Source organism: Nilaparvata lugens, chromosome 10 (genome assembly GCF_014356525.2).
Source record: "Nilaparvata lugens isolate BPH chromosome 10, ASM1435652v1, whole genome shotgun sequence".
Classification (NCBI taxonomy): Eukaryota; Metazoa; Arthropoda; class Insecta; order Hemiptera; family Delphacidae; genus Nilaparvata; species Nilaparvata lugens.
The window spans coordinates 19,027,504-19,043,481 of NC_052513.1; the positions used below are offsets into that span (position 1 = coordinate 19,027,504).

Sequence of the window (15,978 nt, forward strand, 5' to 3'; positions counted from 1 at the left end):
CACAAAATTCCCAAAAATGTACTTCTCATATCCAGTTGTAATTATTGGAATAACGGCATAAAACAGTGGAAATAATATTTGTTCAAAATTTGTGTTACTCAAATTCAACTTTATATCGATCCATTAACCTTCCAAGAACATCAATTTCATAAAATGATTGATGTAAATTGTATAGAAATTCATTTCCTGCAAAATTGGTCCTTTGGGGAATCTTTCTAAAATGCACCGTTCAAAAGTTATTGACAAAAAACTGATGACAATACAATTTTCTCCACATACTGGACATACGATTCCAGAATCTGATTTGTCAACAAAGCTGGAAGATTGAATAGTTGAGAAACAAAAAGACCTCGCTCGCTCTACCTACCGGCACAATTGGGAACTAAAATTTGCAAAAATTTGGATCATTGCTTCAGTTTTGATGGAACTAGAAACTGCGGGCCTAATCCATCGTATCTGACTGAAACTATGTACAAAGTTCTTGGAAAATGAATCATTCTATTTAATTTCTTCATTTTTACTATTATTCCATTGAAATTTCAGGTCATAATCTTCAAATATTGTGGAAGTAAATTTAGTAGCAGGGGATGACAAGATATCTGACTGTTTTCATTGAGTTTAATCCAATTATAAGTGGAGTCTAGGATTTTAAAATAGATGAAATTGATAGCCCGTTTCACTCTCTACAAGTTTTGTTTCATGAAAATTTTTCATATAGTTAGAAATAAGCTTGTAATTTGAAGAAAGGGTAAGCTCTGTACCATTCTTTCAAAATGTTAGTTCAACTTTCTACCGATAGGTGGGGCGAGCGCCTCAATTCGTTTCCTTTGTTCTCAGCTTGTCATCAGTATCAAATGAGATCCTTGTCAAATGAGATCCTGCCTTGACTGTCAGGAGGAATAATAAATTCTAGACTTCTTCAGATGTAGTTGCTTCATGTTTTTGTGAATAACTTTTGAACGGCTCATTCTATCGAAATTTTGTAGAGAAAATTTTTTATTAAAAATTCAACGATCTATCTAACTATGTAGTTAGATCTGTGAAATCTTCAATATTGAATTATTTATACATCAGTTTATTGATGACTGCTAGTCCGGAATACATGGACCAATCCCAATTTTCACATTTTATGCCCTTATTTCAATATTTACAACAAAATGTGTGAGAACATTTTTAATTGACAATTTTGTTTTCTACAATTCTTGTCATATGTATATTTTTGGTAAAAGCACAAATAAGGCTGATATTTCAAGGAATCTGGATCAATGTCAGATTCAGTTACAATATTTCTACCGCTAGAATGCATGGACGACCCAGGTCTAATGTATTTTCAATGCTTGATTCTCTGGCTGAGTCTGTTTCAAAGATCTCTGATCTCACTTTGAGAGAAACGGACCTTCGTTTAGTTTTTTGCCTATAACTTTTGAACTGTGAGACCTAGCTCAATTTTGATAATGACCATTTTGGTAGATAATTAATTTTTCTATCGAATGACGTCAATACCTGTTTTGTATATCTGATAATAAGATAGATATGAAGCTCCAAAGTACTGATGGAACGTCAAAATATGAGAAGTGAATTCAATTTTCGTTTAGAACTTCTGTTCAATGTGTCAGTTGAAATAATTGAGTCTGATTGAAATTTTCAAAGAGAATATTGTTTTTCCAATACAATGCCATGTGCAATTGTGATGTGAGTCTGCAGGTGAATGAATTTAGTGATAATAATAATAATATCGATTGACCTGGCTGGCTCAGGTCTGGTGTCAGAGTTTTCAGGTCGCAACTGATCAATTTCAGGGCCTCTGACATGACCAATAGTGAATTTTATGCACTATACAATTTTAAAATAGTTATAGTGAACTTGAGGTAATATGAAAGATGTGAAACTGACATTTTTTTCTATTCCACTTCACCTTAATGTGGAGAAATTACACAACATGTCTGTTTCTAGTGTTAATTCTATAGTAAACTTCACAGCACTAAAAAAAATGAAAATTTATTACCTTCTCCATAATAGATGATATGCATATCCTCTTGAGATTCGAAGGAAACGACATATCTAGGCAGTCTGTAGCCTTCTGCGCTGAAATCACTAGGAAAACTTAACGGAGGGTCGTTTTGCCATCTGAATTTCATGTCGTTCACTGTGTATTTATCTGTTAAAAACATTAAAAAATCGAGATTATTTCTATTCGAATTACTATTCAATTTATAATGATTTTTCATAATGAAGAATACAAATTTATTGTGAAAACAATGTTGAAAAATATTAACAAAAGAGCTCTATGCATGTGAAAATTTGATAAAAATGCCATTATCTTTCAACAGGTAGTGTCAATTTTGTCTGTGATTGGAAAGTAATAGGATTGATATCATTGTATTGTTCGTGCTAACCTAATAAATAAATAAATAAATATGGATATGGAAATATCCTCTACAGCGAGATCCATGTTATGAAATCAGCTCCTTATTAACATTAGTTAGCTAACCTTGTCTTTCAATTGTGGTGGATATGATATATTCGAGATAGAATTCATCATTAAAAACAAGAATCTATTATAAGTATTATTTCAGATATACTGGTTTGACTTGAATCGTGAGGTACTCAACAGTCTTACTTCAGGGGCAAGCTCATTGAATAGCTTAATGGACATGTTTCTCCAATTCCTATGGGTACTCGCATATTGGTGAGAATCAATTCTGAGATTCAACCTTCCTCTGGTATGATAATTATGTATGTCACCATTTCGACTATATTCATTAAGGTTTTTTTTCATGTACATCAGACAAGTAAAAACATATAAAGATGGGAGAGTCAAGACGCCTAGTTTACGAAAGAGCGGCCTACATGTTGCTAGGGGTGGTGCCTGACAAATTATTCGAATGGCCTTCTTCTGGAGTCTGAAAAGTTTAATAGATGCCGAACAATTTCCCCAGAGCTGAATCCCATAGGCTAAATGGCTATGGATGAGAGCATAAAAGACACTCATTAAAACTTCATGATTAACTATGTGAGTTAATCTACGTAGGACAAACAAACCCTTACTTAGTTTACCAGCTGTATAATCAATGTGCTTTTTCCAATTTAAATTCGAGTCAAGCATGATACCCAGGAATTTGAGGGAATCTGTGCCAGTAAACCTAGGGTTGAAGCTAAACTGTAGGTCACAGGTTTTCAGGAGGTTGAGACACAAATTGTTTGAAGCACACCAATCCATTATATTTGATGTGCTCAATTCAACAACTGTGTCAACATTTTGTTTTCCCGTCCCATTCACCAATAAGCCCAGGTCATCGGCAAAAAGATAGGGTTGTGTTTGATCACAGCAGTTCCTTATCACACCTGACAAATCATTTATGTAAATGATAAACAACAGTGGACCAAGTATTGAACCCTGGGGGACACCATATCTAACCAGCTTACCACTTGAGAATTCGCCGTTTCCATAGACAAATTGCATTCTGCGACCCAAGTATGAACCAATTAGATCCACAGCTAACTTGTCAAGGCCATAAAAAGAAAGCTTTTCAGATAGAATATTATGCTTCACTGACTCAAAAGCTTTAGAAAAGTCAAATGCTCTGAGGTTCACAAGTCTCTTGTGCTCTAAGCTACTGATGACTCCCTCAATAAGATTCAAGACATTATCAGAAGTACTAAGATTTTTCCGAAAACCGTACTGATCTCGAGAAAGTAGACTGTTGTTTTCAAAGTAATTGACAAGCTGTTTATGAAGGAGCATTTCAAACAATTTTGATATTATTTCTATGATACAGATGGGTCTGTAGTTTTCAATGTTGGCCTTATTACCCTTCTTGAACACGGGTATCATTTTGACTCTCTTTAGTTTATCAGGAAAAATACCTGACGCTAGGCATATATTGAACAAATGGGTTAGGACTTCTGAGATATATGGAGCTGCTATTTTTAATATTGAGGAGTTGAGTCCATTGATATCTAAGCAATTGCTGGGGTTCATTTTATGAATTGTGTCAAAAACCTCCTCAACAGTGAATTCCTGAAAACTAAACTTCGTTTCTGGTTCAGGCGTTAATGATACATAGTGACTGAAGTCAAAACTACTCTTAGGGATATCTTTGCTTTGTAAAATTATTTTTTCCAAGAAAAACTTGTTTATTTCATCTACAGACAACTTGCAAGCATCGTCCAGAGATGAATTATTTGAACCAAGGTGCTTCTTTACTACTACCCAGGCTGATTTATTCTTGTTTTTACTCTCATTAATGAATTTACTATTGTAACTGAGTTTAGCCAGTTTGATTTTAGACCTGTAAGTCTTTCTAAGATTGTTATACTCTAACTTGACCGCTGTTGAGCCGAGAATGCTATATACATGAAACAGTTGTTCACATTTCACTTTCAAGTCCCTCAATTCATGTGTGTACCACTTACTCCTAGCACCCCTTAATGTACTTTTGAGGACTAGTGGATAAGCCGAGTTGACAGCCCACAAGAAAAGTTCATAGAACATGTCAACTTTCTCATCTAGGTCAATCAGTTTGTAAACAGCTATCCAGTTGATTGATTTCATACATGCTAAAAATATACTAGTCCTACTTGAGCTAATTTGTCTTAAAAAAATTGGACTATTGCGTGTCTTACTGACAAAGGATTTATTATCAATTTTTATTTTCAGGGTTAAAGCTAAGTGATCGGAAAATGCCGTATATAGAATTGCACTTTCCCATCGAGTATAATGGATATCTGTGACGATATTGTCTATGCAGGAACCTCCGGCTTCTAATCTGGCGGGTCTTGTCATCTGTCTTGTAGTGATGGTTAGATTGAAACTGGCCAACAAATTACAAAGATCATCTCTGAAGCTACTCTCCAAGTTAAAGTCTACATTGAAGTCTCCGCCTAATACAATACAACAGTCGAAGGCCGATAAATAAGTCAATATTCTATCCAAGGTGTCCAGGAATTCACAAAAAGTACTTAATAAAGCACTACATGGCCTGTAAATGGCAACAGCTATCAAGTTCAATGAAGGCAACTTAATCGCACAAGCCTCGCAAACCATTTCAACAGATAATTCTTTCACTCTGTGCATTTCCTTGAACTCTATTAAATCGTTTAAGAATAAAGCTGAACCACCATGAATTCTATTAGATCTACTGAAATAAGAACCTAATTTGAAATTATTTATATTTACATAATTCAAATCGTTATTTCTCAACCAGTGCTCCGTTATCATCATTATATGGATTTTATTATCATCTACAATAGTTTCAATATAATCAATTTTATTCCGCAACCCCTGAACATTCCACGACAGGAAACTCAACTCAGTGGAATGATTACCCCCTTTATTCCTGAAAGTACCAGAACGAGCAATACTACTATTATAATTACTATTTACCTTATGACTAGTGTGTACAAGTCGGCTGGCCGAAACAAGATCGTTGTCATTAGTTATTAGTTTAAATCATTTGTCTCAATATGAGAAATGTCATTGTCAATTGTTGCAATAGATGAATAAACAGAAGAAATTTCACTTGGATTCACATTGACATCAACACATGTGTGGGGAGCATCAGAGCAGCTTGGGTTTGGCGTAACAGGACAGGACTCCATGTGACGAAAGATAGGAGAATCCGGCGCTCTCGGGATGCCCGACTGTATTAACTGCATTTCATTTACTACAGTCACAGAACGATCACTCACAATCTGATTGTGAGTATTTTTCACATATTCGCTTATCGACCTTCCCAGCAGTCTCTTAGCTGAGATCCTGTAGTGCAGTCCATGTTTCGTGAAGTAATTACGCGTCAGCGTACTGCTAACACCACAGAATTTCATTGTCGATCTTCCCTCAAAGTTGACAAGTCGATTTTGAATAGCTGAGTTGGCGAAGCAAATGTCGTCATTCACGGACGGCAAATCGTAGCGGTAAGGAATGGCACACAACAGTATGTTAGTGTTTAAATCAGCAGCCTCAATCACATCAAGTCCCTGCATTACGGTGAGATGACCCGGCTCAAGTCTACCGAAATCATTCGTTCCCGCCATAACAATGACGCAGTCAGACCGGGTTAAGTCCTTAGTGAAACACAGACCTCTTTCAATGACGTGCTTCATCTTCGCACCTGGTTGACAATGAACAAATACATCACAATCATACAACCCATTCAGATACTTGTACATGTCGCGCCCCTGGCTATCCGACAAAATAACTACTTTCCTTTTTTTGCGAAAGATGGATTTGCCCGTATTTGGTGAACCGGCGGCAGATCTATGAACCTGAGCTGTGACCCTATAATTACGCCGTCCAGACTCCAATGGTGACGATAACGATTCATCGACATTAAGAGGCGAGAGAACCGATTTCCAGTGATCACAGGATCAGGAATTGATGCGTGAACCACTTTGGAATATGATCGAGGTGCAATGAAAGGGTCATCAGAATCGAGAGTGAGCCTAGCACCAAGGTTAATTTCGCCAGAATTAAATATTGATGAAATTCTTTTAGAATCAGACTCTAATAATTTAATTATCTCATCCTTTGATGTCATTTCCAAGTGTAACAACCGTAGTTCTTCCTCCATGTTCCTGATATTGAGTTTCAAGGCACAAATCTCACTTTCCGTCTGTTTCTCCATAGATAATGAGTCTTCGACTATTATAGCTCTAGTTTCTCTTTCCATCCTCAACTTTTCAATTAAAGACTCCTTCTCGAATTTGACATCATTTAGCAAATTAGTTAAATCAGAATTTTCTTTCAAAGAAGTGTCGTATTTATTCAAAAGAGATGTCATGATGGGAATAAAGTCAATAATAGCTTCACTGGTGTATTTATTGCTAATTACAACAAGAGCAGCATGCAAGTCAATAGCAATATCAATCACCTCCCTGTTAACAAGACCCTCTCTTAAACTCTCAATTTCGTCGTCCATTCCTTGAATAATATTATATCGGCCCGATCGGGTAAGTCTGTTTACTCTATTTAAAGACATTGTGGATGATAATGATGGAACTATTTAAAGGAAAAGGTCTTCAAGCTAAGAGAGCCGTCAAAGCAAGGATATAATTGGAAGCTCCTGATAAAGAATGAGGAACAAGGAAGAGGAGAAATTATTGGAAGGAAAACAAACGAGACTATCGAAGAGAAAGTACGGAAGGTCAGTTGTGGAAAGAACTGTCAAAAACAGCTGATGACAGCTGTCTTGGCTTCCCGCTTAAAAGTTTAACAATTTTTAGGTTATAGATAGTCTACCGGTAACTGGTGAGTCACCGAATGTTTATATCACAAACGACAGTCAAGTTTACGGTTATCAAGATAAATGATAAGACGAGTACTGAAGTGAGAATGACTATGAAAAACAATCCACTACAACTCTTCGTAAATTATTCAGTTCTAGGTTAGTTCATAAGAAATACGACACTAGTTAAAATAGATTGTTCTAGCACTAAACAAATCTTTTCACTTGATGAACTCACACTTCCAAATGGTTTGAATCACAAAACTCTGGAGAAATACTAGGTAATACTTTAATAATTAGAGTTTTAAAAGGAGCTATTACAAACCGTACTAAACCGGCAGATTCAGGCCTGCCAAATGCAGTGTTATCAGTTTTTTCATTGAAAATTTATTGTTTCAAAAAGGTCTTCAAGAAAAGGAAGTCAGTTGAGAAAAGAGGAGAAGGAGGAGAAGGAGGAGAAGGAGGAGGAGGAGGAGGAGGAGGAGGAGGAGGAGAAGGAGGAGAAAGATTAGGAGGAGAAGGAATAAAAGAAGAAAGGAGGAAAAGGAGTGAGGGAAAGAAGAAGAAGATAGTGAGTAAAAACAAAAAAAAACAAAAACAATAAGACTGTGGAGGAAAAAGGTAGAAGAAAATGAAGACGTATGACAGAAGGGTTTGAGAAGAAGATGAGGGAGAAGGAGAGACAAGGACAAAGGAACAGGAGAGGAAGAGGAAGAAGGGGAAGAAAAAGAAGAAGGGGAAGAAAAGGACTGTGAGGGAAAAATGTAAAAAAATGAAGAAGTATGAGAGAAGGGATTGGAAAGATGAGGGAGGAGAAGAGTAGACGGAAAATGAGAAGAGAAAAAAGAAGGGAAAGAAGAAGGAAAATGAGAAGAAAGGAGAAGAAAAAGGAAGGAAAAGAAGGGAAAGAAGGGAAAGAAGAAGAAGGAGAAGAAGAAGAAAAAGAAGAAGACAACAACTACTGTGATGAAAAAATAACAAGACAATGAAGAAGTATGACAGTATATAAGGGGTTGAGAAAAAGCAGACAGGGAAATAGAAGAAGAAGAAGAAAATGAACAACAACAAGACTGTGAAGGAGAAAAGCAGGGAGAAAATGACGAAGTATGACAGAATGGGTTGAAAAGAAAATGGAGGAGGAGAAGTAAACGGGGAAGAAGTACAGGAAGTGGAGAAAGAATAATGAGAAGAAGGAGGATCAGGAAAAAAAAGAAGAAGAAGAAGAAGAAGGATTGATTGATTGATTGAGTACTTTATTTATGTAGATTACAATATACTGGCTTATACACTTATATACAATAGCTTACAATACAGCAAAATTATAGATGAATTTACATAATATAGACTAAGAAAATAATTATTGAACTGTATATGATATAAAAAAGTAATTTGTAATATAATAACTATAGATATTATATTGTTATGCATCTACATAAATTGGCGGAGCTTTGGACATATCAATGTACATTCTTCGAAAAGAATATTAAAAATATCCTCCCCACTAACTCTCTACCAAATTAGAAGGTGAAGGAGAAGAGTAGAAAAGGATGAGGGGATGATAATATCCCCTATTATAATTATAATACTTTACCCTTCATACTTACCCTATACTAACACGCATCGTATGATTACGATAGAGCCTAATAGAGGCCATATCCTGGAATAGAGAGAGCACCCTCATCTCCCTCAGCTGCCTGATGTAGAGGTCGGGCACCCAGAAGCTCTGGTCCTTCTTCCAGGTCAGCTCTATGTGGTCAGTCTCCACCTCTGACGTCAAATTAACTCTGTGGTCCACCCAGTACACTTGTAGAAACACGTCTAGGGAGATTTCCTGCAATCATCAGAAAATTATCAGGATATGAAAAATCGAATAAGCCTGGTTATCACTACAGGCCTATTCTCACTACAATTGAGAATAGTAGCAGTAATAACAAATATCGGGGCACCGAGCTTCGCTCGTTACTCATTTATTGATAAACAGAACACAATTCTTTAAAATGATTGGGGAGAGACAAACAGGCACAGCCCAAAACGGTTTCTTCCCTGAATTTTGATTTATACACTATAAATAGTTCAAAAAGTAGGTTATGTTCCATTCACTTGTTCAAATTTTCAGTCCAAACATATTTTGAAAACAGAAAAGTTCTAATTTAGATTGTTTACGAACCAAATTGAATAACAAAATAACACTCACTAATCACTTTATGCTGTAAAATAATGATTAACTTTGAAAATTATTATATTTAGATTGTTTACGAACCAAATTGAATAACAAAATAACACTCACTAATCACTTGAAACTGTAAAATAATGATTACCTTTGAAAATTGTGATATAGGCCTACTTTCAATTTAGAATGATATACCATGTCATGTCAACAAATCAGATTATTTAGATCAAGTCGATTAATTGAACTATTTCTAGATAATATCATAGAGAAACAATAGCGTAAGTAGATATCCCATGGTATAGGGCGTTTATGTCGCAACTTTTACTGTCAAGCCGATAGTCCACGTATTTCTTTCCCAAAAAGGTGTGTGACGCTGGTAGTCTCTCATATTGTGTCGTTCATACACTCTCACCCCAACAAAACAGTAAAAATCTACAATAATCGATAGTATTCGGCTTAAGATAACAGTAAAAGTTGCGACATAAACGCCCTATACCATGGGATATCTACTTACGCTATTGTTTCTCTATGATAATATTTCTCGTCAGATAAGATGATTGATTTAACAGCTGAATATAATTCTGTCTCTCTCTCCCAGACAGGCACTCACATCTTCTGTTATCGACAGACGACGAAATTATCATCTGTTTTTCCAAGGATGAATAATATTATTATCTTTTTCATGACCTTTAGCGAGTTTCCCCAGGGATGAGACCTAGTTCGATCTAATTTTTCTATTTTAAACCTACTATCTACCAAATTTCGTGAAAATCGTTAGAGCCCTTTTTGAGATCCGTTGGACATGAATAACCATAAAAATAACCAAATATATGAATATATACAGGAATTGTTCGCCTAATATAATAGGATTATTCTCATAAAGTAATGACCGTGCAAATTTAGACAACGCCATTTTCTAAACGTCCCTTGACGCTCGGACGCTTTCTGTGTGTATCATAAACGCTCTGACCACGCCACGCCACGCTAAGCTCTAGAACGCCACGCCACGCTCCGCTCCGCTCCGCTTTCAGAGTGGTTGTACCCAGGCTTCAGGTGGTGAGGAAGGACTCATCAGACTATTTTCGTGCAGTTGACTACATAGATTGATAATGGTTCAGGAAACAAAATTAGTTTCTCAATTTTCAATAAATAAAACATTTATCGTGAAAATCTCAATTTAAGGCCCGGCTGCACAAAAGCCGGTTAAATTTAAACCGTGAATCATTTCTCGTGAAACAATCACAGAAGGCCGCTCCTATGATTGGTTCTCGTGAAATTAATCACGGTTGAAATTTAACCAGCTTTTGTGCAACCGGCACTGAGTGTTTTTTCGATTGATTGATTACTTTATTGATGTAGATTACAATATATACTGGCTTATACACTTATATACAATAGCTTACAGTACAGCAAAATTATAAATGAATTTAAATAATATAGACTAAGAAAATAATTATTGAACTGTATATGATATGAAAAATCCATTTGGAATAACTATAGATAATATTGTTATGTACCTACATTAATTGGCGGATTTATGTTTACTTCATAAGGATTTATGTTTCACTTTTATTACTCTGATTGATTGATTGAGTAACTCTATTTATGTAGATTACAATATATACTGGCTTATACACTCATGTACAATAACTTACAATACAGCAAAATTATAGGTGAATTTACATAATATATAGAATAAGAAAATAATTATTGAACTGTATATGATATGAAAAATCCATTTGAAATAACTATGGATAGTATTGTAATGCATCTACATAAATTGGCGGAGCTTTGGACATATCAATCTCCATTCTTCGGGAAAAATATTCAAAATATCCTTCCCACTAACTCTCTACCAATAAGAGATTATAGGATAAAATAAAAATGAAACTATAACAAGCAGCTTATAACACCGCTTCTGTCAGGTGCTTTATAACCCTATTTTTATAAATATACTAGATCTTGAAAGTACTCTATTTTACCTTAACATATTTATTCAAAATATCCTTCCCACTAACTCTCTACCAACAAGAGATTATAGGATAAAATAAAAATGAAACTATAACAAGCAGCTTATAACACCACTCCTGTCAGGAAGAAGCTTTATAACCCAATTTTTTTTTTTGAATATTCTAGAACTTGAAAGTACTCTATTTTACGACACTAGCCTACATCACATTTCCTATCAGGTAAACTACATTTCCTAAACTTGTAAACTACCCAGACGACAACTTACAAAATTTCCCTCACTTTACCGGAAGTTCTTGCCAACTTAGACATTCAAATCGAGTCGCAACGGACACAATTACCAACTTAAAAACAAATAATCCAAGTTGGCACTTCCGTTTAGGAGTTCAGAGCTCGGTTACCCTTGGGAGTTCTGAACGGTGCACTTGGGAGTTCAGAGCGGTCCTACCCTCTAAGGGAGGGGGTTGCGAATTTGAATAGAGTTCCACCCTTGCACTAAATGACCAACCAGAAGTTTGCTACTAAATGGTCTCTATTCACTGCATACTGTCAGTGTTTCTCGTAAGATGACGTCATTGATTCTCATTTAACTAATGCTGAAATTTTGGAGTGAATTTCGACGGAGGAAGTTGATAGAATACGATTTGAATTGATGAGGAGGGTGGTTTACCAAGATTGGTACCAAGGTGGATAGTAGATCTATTCAGGTCTTGGGTTGGTACATATACTTGGGATTTTGTTAGTAAATGTATTTGGATTGATGTCATTAAGAATATTAAGTTTGTTGGTCCTGCAAAATTATTTCTTCAAGGGAAAACGAAAGGACCTATACCGCGGAAGGTCCTATACCACCAATGTTGAATTGGCCAACTTCAATGTACCTTTTTGAGATTTCCACTGGAGATAGACTAACTAGCGTTTTTTTACGCTGTGGCTACAGTTACGGTAACCGTAACTCCATTCGCGGTCCGGTAAACATTTGCGCAGGCGCGGCTACCGCTATTTACATGTGCATTGTGGTGTTGATGGTTTTTGGTGACATGGTTATGATAACCTATCGTTTCAATGAAGTTAGTTAGAAATAAGTTAGTTAATAATGAAGTTAGTTAGTTGATTAGAAATCATAACCATGTGACCAAAAACCATAAGCACCACAATGCACATGTAAATAGCGGTAGCCGCGCATGCTCAAATGTTTACCGGAACTCGATACGAGCTACGGTTACCGTAACTGTAGCCACAGCGTTTTTTTTAAATGAAAGAATGAATCTTTATCTTCAATCTGATGGAAGGGATTCAATCTGTACACATTTTTTCTTTAGAAAAATTGCAGGCGATTCCTGAAATACTATATTTTCCATATAAATGTTCCTTTTTTGAGACTTCTGTTGAAGATAGAGCTTTGAAATTTTGCAGACATGTACAATAGGCATTACTCTAAAAAGTGATGGGGGTGATTCATCATATTTTCAATATTGACAGAGATATTGATAATAAATACATTGAAATAAATCGGAAAAAATTCATTTTTCTAAAAAAATGTATTCAGGGAAAAAATTATTTTAGAGTAAAATTCCTTCCATCAGATTGAAGATAAAGATGCATTCTTACATTAAAAAAATTGTGAGTCTATCTCCAGTGGAAATCTCAAAAAGGTACATTGAATTTGGCCAATTTGACCTATTTTCTTAAATATGTGAATATTACTATTATAGTGATAATAATTAGAACTATTTCTTCTATGTTTAGTTTTGAAGCATCTAAATTCAAAAATCTACGTTGTGAAAAATTTGGGAGAGGAATAGCACATGTTTCAATGTAGAATGATTTTCTTAATTTGTTATTCATAAACGAGATAGATATGACATACATATAAATGCTTTCATTCATATTTCTTATCTCTTCATATCTCTTTGTGAAAATAACCAAAGACTGAAAATTTTGTGAAGTGAGCAGCTACAAGACAACTTATTTCGGACTCTGTGTAACCTTATCTAAATTTGGGAGAGGAATAGCACAAGGTTACCTTATTTTTTCTCTCCCTATCATTTTGATGATGTACTATATATATATATAGCGTATGGCATTTGACACATTTACCTCTCAAATATGAATTATGCGCTCAATTATAATAATTGATTGTCATTAAATTAAAAAAGTCAAATATAAAACTATGCAAATGGAGAGAGCCAGTAGTGGCTGAATAAATAAAGAATAATTATGATTTTACTGTCAATGAATTTATTTCCGTATAATCTCATGTATTTCGATCATTCGTCATTATTTCTGAACTATGATATCTGCAATTTTCAATGCTATGTTTCATGTTATTATGTCAATTCTTTATGCAATTATGTCTTATTTATTTATTTATTAGGTTAGCACAAACAATACAATGATGATGTACTTATTGTATCAATCAATAAAGAATAATGATGATTTTACTGTCAATGAATTTATTTCCGTATAATCTCATGTATTTCGATCATTCGTCATTATTTCTGAACTATGATATCTGCAATTTTCAATGCTATGCTTCATGTTATTATGTCAATTCTTTATGCAATTATGTCTTATTTATTTATTTATTAGGTTAGCACAAACAATACAATGATCGGAAATGGAAAAACAACCTGATTTAGTTTCAAATTGTTCAAATATTATACATACGTTATGTCCATTTCAATTCAATATTATTCATATTTGAATAATTCATGGTCCATATAATTTTATTCCGTATACTATCAGGTAACCCATGCTCTGCACGGGTCTCTTTGAAGCACAAATGGATTGAGTTTAGACAAACTGAAAAACTTGACATACTGGAATCTTTTAGAATTTGAAATAGACCTATAAACATCCTCGGTAAATTTTGAATCTATATGCAAGATTTCAAGTTAATCAGTTGAGTAGTTGAGACGTGATGATGCGCCAAACATAATTCTCCTATCCCGTACGTGTATAAGCCAATTCTTTCCTTTATTATATGACAGACTAGCAGGTAACCCGTGCTACGCAAGGGTCTATTTATAACTTGATGAACTGAAATCTTGAAGAATTGAAAATAGGCCTATAACAATCCCCGGTTAATCTATATGCAAAATTCTAAGTTTATCAGTTCAGTAGTTCAGACGTGATGATGCGTCAAACATAATTCCTATCCTGTACGTGTATAAGCTAATTTTTTCCCTTATTATATTATAGATTATGGAAAAGTATGTAAATTTTTTCCTGTATACATTGTGATCAACAATATTAAAAACCATGAGACTATTTCAGTAGCTTATTCATGTAAAATTGAAAAAATTACACATTTTGATATTATTACTCAATTTAGATTACAATGATCATATGAATTGGAAAATTTAAAATTTTTATTTGATTGTTACGTACCTCTTTGCTCTCGTCGACAGCTGACACTCTATTGATGAAGAGTGATATTGAAACCTCCATATTTTTCACTGCAAAACAGAAGAATAAAATCATTTATAATTATTGTTATAAAATGTTGGATCCAAATGACTCTAATCCTCAATTATTGTTCTTACTTTTATATATATTTTCACTTGCTCTTTATTTATTTATTTTATTTATTGATTTACAATGAAAATGACACTAATGTAATAACATTGAAAGATAAAATAATAAGATAGTCCTTGTGCTATTTTTCTTCCAAATTTATAGGTAAAAAAGTCCGAAATAAGGTTAGAATTTCACGTGTACAATTTTGATAAAATTTCAGTCCAAAACAAAAATGAAAACTATTAATTTTGAATTTAGATGGGCTGAATTAATAAATTAATTAGAAATATTACACTCAATTACCACTGTGATGAATAATATTGAGTTATTTAGGGAAATTTGGAACCATTCAAGCAACACAAACTCGTAAACACTAAAGCTACTCTTATTTTTAGTTTTCAACAGGGAGTTTTTCTAAACGGGAGAAATCTCTACAATTTTCCACAGGTGGGAGAAAGTAAACGATTTTTCGTAGTGATGGTGAAAGAAGAGTGGTAGGAGGAGGAGGAGGAGGATATTGAAGCAGAGGGGGAACCAGAAGAAAACGAAGGAGAAGGAGAAAGAAAGAGAAAGAGTGAGTGACAGAGGGAGAAGGAGATTGATTGATTGATTGAGTACTTTATTTATGTAGATTACAATATATACTAGCTTATACACTTATATACAATAGCTTACAATACAGCAAAATTATAGATTTATTTACATAATATAGACTAAGAAAATAATTATTGAACTGTATATGATATGAAAAAAGCAATTTGTAATAACTAAAGATAATATTGTTATGCATCTACATAAATTGGCGGAGCTTTGGACATATCAATGTCCATTCTTCGGGAAGAATATTCAAAATATCCTTCCCACTAACTCTCTACCAAAGAGAGAGAGAGAGAGAGAGAGACTGATTTGGAGAGATAGTGGAGAGGGAGTGAGAGAGAGTCAGGAGGAGAATGAAGAAATTAATTGTAGGATTTGTGGTTGTACACGGGGTAACTAGAGGAAGAAAAAGGAGAAGGAAGAAGGAGAAAGAGTGAATGAGAGGGAGTAGGAGAGAGAGTGGAAGACGGTCAGAAGGAGAATGAAGAAATTGTA

General features: G+C 34.5%; 1 protein-coding gene across 1 annotated transcript in view; it reads right to left on the bottom strand.

Moving 5' to 3' along the window:
- The window catches only part of LOC111053627, a 75,591-nt gene that overhangs the window by 14,882 nt on the left and 44,731 nt on the right, over positions 1-15,978 (bottom strand). The window contains exons 3-6 of the mRNA XM_039436645.1: positions 14,758-14,825; positions 8,831-9,057; positions 5,523-6,184; positions 2,006-2,158 (exon numbers count right to left, since the gene is read on the bottom strand). Of these exons, the coding sequence (XP_039292579.1) occupies positions 2,006-2,158; positions 5,523-6,184; positions 8,831-9,057; positions 14,758-14,825 (1,110 nt within the window). The remainder of the gene's footprint in view (positions 1-2,005; positions 2,159-5,522; positions 6,185-8,830; positions 9,058-14,757; positions 14,826-15,978) is intronic.